The sequence below is a fragment of the Aplysia californica genome, unplaced genomic scaffold, assembly GCF_000002075.1.
Source record: "Aplysia californica isolate F4 #8 unplaced genomic scaffold, AplCal3.0 scaffold00077, whole genome shotgun sequence".
Lineage (NCBI taxonomy): Eukaryota > Metazoa > Mollusca > Gastropoda > Aplysiida > Aplysiidae > Aplysia > Aplysia californica.
Genome location: NW_004797347.1, coordinates 537,288 through 544,787, shown reverse-complemented (window position 1 = coordinate 544,787; position 7,500 = coordinate 537,288). Strand labels below are relative to the sequence as shown.

At 40.1% G+C, this 7,500-nt stretch overlaps 1 protein-coding gene across 4 annotated transcripts in view; it reads right to left on the bottom strand.

The window, feature by feature from the left end:
- LOC101849361 (serine/threonine-protein kinase mTOR) overlaps positions 1–3,089 on the bottom strand; it is a 62,301-nt gene extending 59,212 nt beyond the window's left edge. For all 4 annotated transcript variants that reach the window (XM_035968706.1, XM_035968707.1, XM_035968708.1 and 1 more), the window contains exons 1-3: positions 2,966–3,089; positions 1,450–1,742; positions 540–781 (exon numbers count right to left, since the gene is read on the bottom strand). In XM_035968706.1, the coding sequence (XP_035824599.1) occupies positions 540–781; positions 1,450–1,675 (468 nt within the window). In that variant the 5' untranslated portion in view covers positions 1,676–1,742; positions 2,966–3,089. The remainder of the gene's footprint in view (positions 1–539; positions 782–1,449; positions 1,743–2,965) is intronic.
- Between the last annotated feature and the right edge of the window lie 4,411 nt (positions 3,090–7,500).

The following is a 7,500-nucleotide window of genomic DNA, read 5'->3' as shown; positions in this document are numbered from 1 at the left end:
TTCATCCCTCGCATTTTTTCTATTTATTATAAAGTTACTTTCCAAGAAGTCCATCTGTCTAAGACAATCACTTTTCATTGACATTTGGTTGCCGTCTTGGTCAATTTTGACTTTATATCAATCTTAATCTTCATTAGAGTTTACTTTTTCACAAGTTTCTACCTGTGATTCTCGACAAAATTAGATGAGCACAGTTCATCTGTCCTCATTCTGCACATGAACTTTCTTCTGTCTCGCCACGTTAATCTGTACAGAAATTACCTAAAGTACGCAGTAGAATCATATGTTTCCATTAATTCTGGAAAAAAAGTTTCCTCGAATTCGAAACTCATTTAGGGTGTCAAGGGTATTCAATTGCTACACATGGTTATAAGATAACATCAACATGAAGCTCAATATCTCAGTAAAGTCTCAAAACCACCTTGTGCAAGGAATATCAGGGATGATGTTATATAGTCCGATAGCTGAGAAAATCAGAAAATAAAAATGCAAGAGTTAGGACATCAAAACATAAGTACAACGCCCAAAAATGTACTCACGGCAGCCTGCCTTTTTCCTTCGACGCGGTCTGACACAAGCCACTCCAAGTTGCGCCGCACCTCAAACTCCACGTACTCGGCAGCGTACGTTCCCGACGAGAGCGCCAGGATGCCCACCGCCTTGGCAGCCATTTCCATCACACCCAAATCGTACGAGTTGGACGGCAGCAAGTTCATCAAATAATTGGCAAATCTGCTCATCCGGGTGCCAATGTTGCCAACATCTCCACCTAGCAGACTCACTACAACACAAAAGCAAATTTTTAAAATATTAGTTTTAGTAAGAGCAAAATTTTTAAAAATCAAAATGAAACATCATATGAAAACCAAGCAATACACTACTATTTGAATGCCAGAAAGGGTCTTCATTTCTAATATTAAAATAATGATTGCAACGTGTGCCTTAGATAGCAGAGCTTGGAATCAGACTAATTTTTTACCTCAAAGCCCACATCGATCAAGAACATTTTGAAAAAGGAAATCAAATAGGCTACAAAATATAAACTCAAACTAAAAGGTTTCCTCCTCCTAGTGTAGTTGATAAAGTTTTACCACAACAGAATCCATTGACCTTAATTGCACAACCACTGTATCATTAAGATTTGATTCTCAGTTATCAATCAATGCTGTCAACTAAAAATAACATTTCATTTTTTGTTGTAATATTCTACATGTTAAGTACGACAATAGGCAGCACAACAGCAAATGGGTTAAATTAAGGCCAACTGTTTTTCCTTTAAGATTGTTAATATTATTTTACATGATACAGCATTTCAACTTAACATTCTGTGAAACAACCCATTACAGTAAAAGTAGCCTCTATATAATAAAGCTTCAATCTGTACACAAACAGGAAGAAACAAAAAGCAATCTTTTTTTTTTTTTAAACATGCAACGTTTTCAAACTTACCAATGGCTAAGACACCTCCTTTCCTCTCGCTGACATCTGGGCTCGAGACCATCTCGAAGATGTGATGATTGAAATCATCCATGAAGGATGCCACATCATCCTGTGGCATTTCCCGAAGTTCAGTAACCACAAAGTGGTGAAGTTCAATTGCTGTCTTAAACCTAACATCTTCTGCCCGATGCTTAAGGCCTGCAACAAAGCCTTGAAGCATACTTTTGGTAGACATGGTGATAAATCTGGCAACTTTGCAACAATATCTCTTGTCAAAACAGGCTCAGGGTTGGACTGCACACCTGAATAGAAAGAAAAAAAAATAAAATACAAGGTGGACAAGATGTGAGCTTTGTGACAGCGTGATGGTGGCAATTTCACCCCACCCACCCCCGACTATAATCCTGAATAAAATGTGCTTAATTTAGCACACCAGGACCTGAACAGGGTAAATCTAACACCAACTGAAAAACATTGAGAATTGCCAAATTCAAATAATAATATATAACAGTAAAAATAGTAGGTCCGGAGAACACTTGAACAGACTAAATCAAAGTGTATGTCGGTGTTACGCTCGTTCTGTCGATTTGCGCAATCAGTGGACCATGCAACGCATTTTGAGGATACATGGAATGCGCATTCTGTAGATTAGCAGATCATGCAGCACTTTTTATCGATCTTTAGAATGCGTCATGAATGTCCATCTTATCGTTAAAAATACTAGACTAGGAGGCTCAAACGTTGCATCCTATCTGTTTCTGATGGTCTTTGAGACTTGTGATCGTTGGTGCCTGCTCCAGGCCTGACATCTGCCTGAAGGAGGAGGAATTAAATTATAATATCTGTCTGTTATTTAAATCATACTTATGACGTTAACTTCCGCTTAGTGCAAAGTCAACAATATAGGATGGAGACTCATCTGATATTAACACCTTCTTATTTCATAGCAGAAAAACGGAACACTCGACACAGAGGGTAAGATATTTGTAAGATCCGCTGCACATTCTATGGATTCACAAAAAGCGCTGCGAAATCCACCGATCGTGCAAATTGACAGAACGCGCCTATCATTACATAGGCATTGGCATAGGATTGACCATTTGGAACTTCTGCCCAAAATCTTAATTTAATAACTGTTCATCCCTGCGGAACTCCTTCCCAGCCCTCTACCGCCCTCATCTCTTGTGACTTGTTGAATACAGAAGAATACAGAATGATTGTAAACTGATACGGGCTAATGATATGATTAAAGCATTGCAATGGTTAGGACTAGATCTAGAACAGAAACTTGAGAAACAGAACCACAAGGATCTGGATCTAGAGATCTAGAATCTAGCAGAAAACAAGCCACAGTTTTCACCGACGAATTTTCGCTGTCCGCCCCCCTGCATAGCAATAGGATAGTTTTAGTATTGAGACCACAGCAACACAAAAGATAGATCTAGATATCTAGGTCGCTACGAAAACCAAAATATTGCAAACTGTATGCTAAATGCTAACAAAAGATTCTAAAATATGAAGTTACTTTTGTGCCTGCAATCTTGTTAAAGACAGACATAGATCTTGATCTTGATGTTGTGTAGTCGGCCAGACATTTGGCGACCATCCATGTTTTTCTGAGTTGACAAATGAGAGTAATGGGTAAAACAAAAAATAGCATTAGATCCTGTCATAACGCGAAACGAAGAAAGCATTATTATTACTTTGCAAAGAGGTTAGGCTAATCGTACTAGAGGTCGCAGCTGTGACGTCACCCACATAACTCACTAGGCTATGGCTGTGCGGGCCCACTCAGCTCGCTTTGTCGCCATTTAGAGAGGATTAGAAACCGCGCTGTCCCGATGGGCGTCCCCCGCAACACCTTGGTCTTCGTAGAGTTTGAAGCCGAGTTCAGTTTGATTTTAAGATTTCTTTTTGTTTGCTGTTGTTGTTTAATTATATAACATACACGCATAGGGGCCTGCACAATACCACGCTTGCTAACTGATTGTGGGAAACATAAATGCATTTAAATGTGGGTTACAAATAAACAGGGATATATAATATGAGATAATGTTTGTTTTTCCCCGGTGAGTGGGGGAGGGGGGAAGGGCGGAGGGAGACAAAGTGAGTAATTTAGTTTGTTAAGAAAAACGGTGATTACAAAATGGATTGCTTTTATGTTGTTGTCTACACGTCTCTCATTCTACTGATGCAAAGCCTAGGTCTTTAGAGATTAAGAAGGGGGTTAAGACTTGGTTAATTATTTAATATAGTAATTCTTTATTGTCTCAAAATGAGCTCTTAATTATAGGCTGGGATACTGGAAATCACTCATTGTATGGATCCTGTGCGCACACTCAAAGAGTGTTGTTTAAAATTGCGCACAAATAATTATATAGCCTACTGATAACACTTTAAATTGCAACACTTAGATAAATAGCCGGTTTGTCTTAAATATTCACAATATTTTCTCAAATTGGCGTTGATTGGCAATGGTGTTTGGCTGCACAACACCCTATCTTCCATGAACCCCCTGCTGCTGCCGGTATGTTGCTCATACTGTTTGGCATCGGTTCCGCAAATGAGACAGAATATTACGCCGGTCTTATTGGTGGGTAGGTACGGCTGGTTGGCTACTTTATTTTCTCTGTTCTCAACAACATCGAGAGTGGTTCTTTTCTGTTCAGCCAGCCTTGAAGGTGTGCTAGAGTTGCAGCTGGAGCTTCTAGCAGCTTCTCAGTCACATTCTTGATTCCAGAGGGCCGATGCGAGCGCCCTGTTGTGATCAGCGGTGCAGAATCTAGACATACTTTTTGAGCGGCACACAGCAAAAGATTTCAATAAAATTATGTTGGTTTTTTTTAAATAAGAGATCATCAATTCCATCTCATTCATTTTTTATTTATTTTTTACTCACCCGTATGTCACACCGTGTGAAAGGCAATATTTGCATTATTTGAAGACTATCTGGCTCATTCAAAGGTAAACAATCACAACCTCCTGCCGGTGGGAGACCCATTGGGAAGAAAAAAAACGAACAATAAACTTCACAACATTAACCCCAAACTGGGACCGCGAAATCCTTCGGGCCTCTCCAGAAGAGACGATGTCATTTTTACTCGATTACACATCGGGCACACGGCCCTGACACATAAATACCTCCTACAGGGAGATGAGAAGCCATTCTGTGTCGGATGCGACACAGATTTTACCATTAGACACATTTTAACCGAATGTCTAGACTTCGGAGAGACCCGAAGGAAATATTTTAGATGCAAAAAAATGCCAGATCTGTTTTCCATCGTTGTTCCCAACAGAATTTTGGATTTTATGAAGGCCATTGGCCTTTATGGGAAGTTATAAAATGGACTGTTTGGAATAATATGTAAGTGTTATTTAGAAAGTTGTTTTAAATTTAAAATCTATATTTCACTCAATTTTTAACATTTTAACCATTTTAATTAGAAATATTGACCAGAATCAGGGCGAGCAGTGAGCTGTTGGGGGGGAAAAAAACTTGTTTCACGCGCTCATATTTATGACCTTACGCAGTTGTGAGCGCCATAAAACCCCATCATCATCATCATCCAGTGCCAGATCTGCGATAGACATCGGCAATCATGATTTTCCATTCATTCCTTTGCTCTGATGCTCTCAGAAAAGCAACGTTTCCCTGATCTTTCCCTGTTACCCATTTGTTTAGGTTCCCTAAGTATGTTGTTCTGGGCCTACCCCTGCCTCGCTTGTACTCAATTTTGCTAGTGAGAGCTAGATGTTCAAGACCCTTATGTCTATTCAGGTGTCCCAAAAACTGCATCTGTCGTTTCCTGATTGTTTTAACATTGAGCGTCCCACGTGAGCTTCATCAAGCACTATCTCATTTGATTTCTTTTCCTTCCACGATACTCTTAGCAGTCTCCTAAGAAACCACATTTCTGTTGCCTCTATTTTATTTTCACTGTCTTGAGTGATTGTCCAGCATTCACAGCCATATAGAAGGGTTGACCAAACAAAGCATTTAAGGACTTTCATTTTGGTGTTCATTGATATGTTTCTATTTTTCAGGATTGGGCTCATTTTAAATGAAACTAGCCTTAGTCATTGCAGTTCTCCTTTTTATTTCTGCGGAAGATTTGGCATCAGATGTTATCATATATCCTAGATATTTAAACTGTTGGACTTGTTTGATCTTTTCACCTTTGCTAATGAGATTACAACTAGGATTTGCTGCTTTTTTGGATATTACCATGCATTCTGTTTTCTTTACATTCAACAATAATCCTTTGCGTTCACTTTCTTTTACAACCGTATCTAGAAGCAATTGAAGGTCCTTTTCGGCGCCTGCTATTAAAACCGTGTCATCTGCATACCTGATGTTATTAATATTTTCTCCATTAACTTTGAGGCTTGGACATTCTTCTATGTTTCTAAGGATTGTTTCACTGTACATGTTAAAGAGGTCTGGTGACATAACACATCCTTGCCTCACTCCTCGCCTAATCTGCTTATATTCACTGTATTCTCCATTAATTCGTACAGCAGCGTTTTGGTCCCATATTAAATAAACTAAAAAACAATCACAAAAATAATTTTGAGTACATTTTAGCGATAGGCAAATCGCATGAAAAAGAAAGCAACATCTTAAGACTTCGCAAAGTATCATTAGTCCGTGATTGAAAAGTGTTGCTGTGCACCGACTGGCCTTTTATTCCTCTCCGGAATGGCGGCGCGCCCCTCAAATTTGACACTCGTGACATCACAGCTAAGACCTCTGCTAGCTAGTTCTTTATCGAGAGACCTTACTGTATAACCAGAGACCGTATGCACAGCGCTCAAAAAGGACCCACCCTCAAAATTGAAAATCACAAAAAGGCGTGGGGAATGTTGTTCCATTTTTTTTTACAGCCTTCCACGCAGCTGCTGGCGGGCAAAGGGTAGTTCTCCCGAATTCTCAGATCAAGCTCAGACTACAACTGTTCAATAGGATTGAGATCTGGACTGTTGGCTGACCAAACCATGCAGGTAATCCCCACCTGAAGCACGAAGGCGTTGTCGTCTTGAAGGACAGCATGAGGCCCAATCTGCTGCAGCGCCGTGACGGCTAGAGGTCGAAGGATCTCCTGCAGATACCGCTGCCCTGTCAGGATGCCTTGACTGCCTTGCCGTGAATGGTGGGCACACGTGCTTCTGACAATTCCATTGAGATTCACGAACTTGAACTGGTCGTTTTCTTTGATATTGCAGGGACTTTGTGAGAACCTTTCTTTTGTGATTTTCGATTTTGAGGGTGGGTCTCTTTGAGCGCTTTGAATTGCGCATTTCGGCCTCGATAATGATTAATATTCTTTTTTGCACTTATGGATTGATGGATTAAGTGAGTGTCAAAGAAGGAATAATTTGATTTCCTGGTTTTTATTTTGAGTGCACTATTATAAGTGGTCCTTAACATTTTGTGAAGACTGTATGACCTTATACATGATTTGCAAGAACCGTAAAACACTCACCAAAAAGAATGTAAAAAATCAGCGACTGTGAGCACTGACGGACCATTATAATACATGCATACGTGAATCTCTGAGCCAGAGATGATACCTCCAGGTACCTATGGGCACACACACACACAAACATACACCCACACACACACACACACACACACACATACACAAGCACACATACACATGTGCACACACACACTGACACACACACAAACACACACACATACACACACATATGCACACACACACTGACACATACACTGACACACACACAAACACACACACATATGCACATGTACACACACACACACTGACATATACACTGACAAACACACACAAACATACATACATACATACATACATACATACATACATACATACACACTGACACATACACTGACATACACACATAAACGCACACATACGCGCGCGCGCACATACATACTCGCACGCACGCGCGCGCGCACATACACACACGCACGCGTGCGCGTGAAACAAAAAAAAAGAAATGAGAAGGAGAAGAAGAAGACGAAGAAGAAGAAGAAGAAGAAGAAGAAGAAGAAGAAGAAGAAGAAGAAGAAGA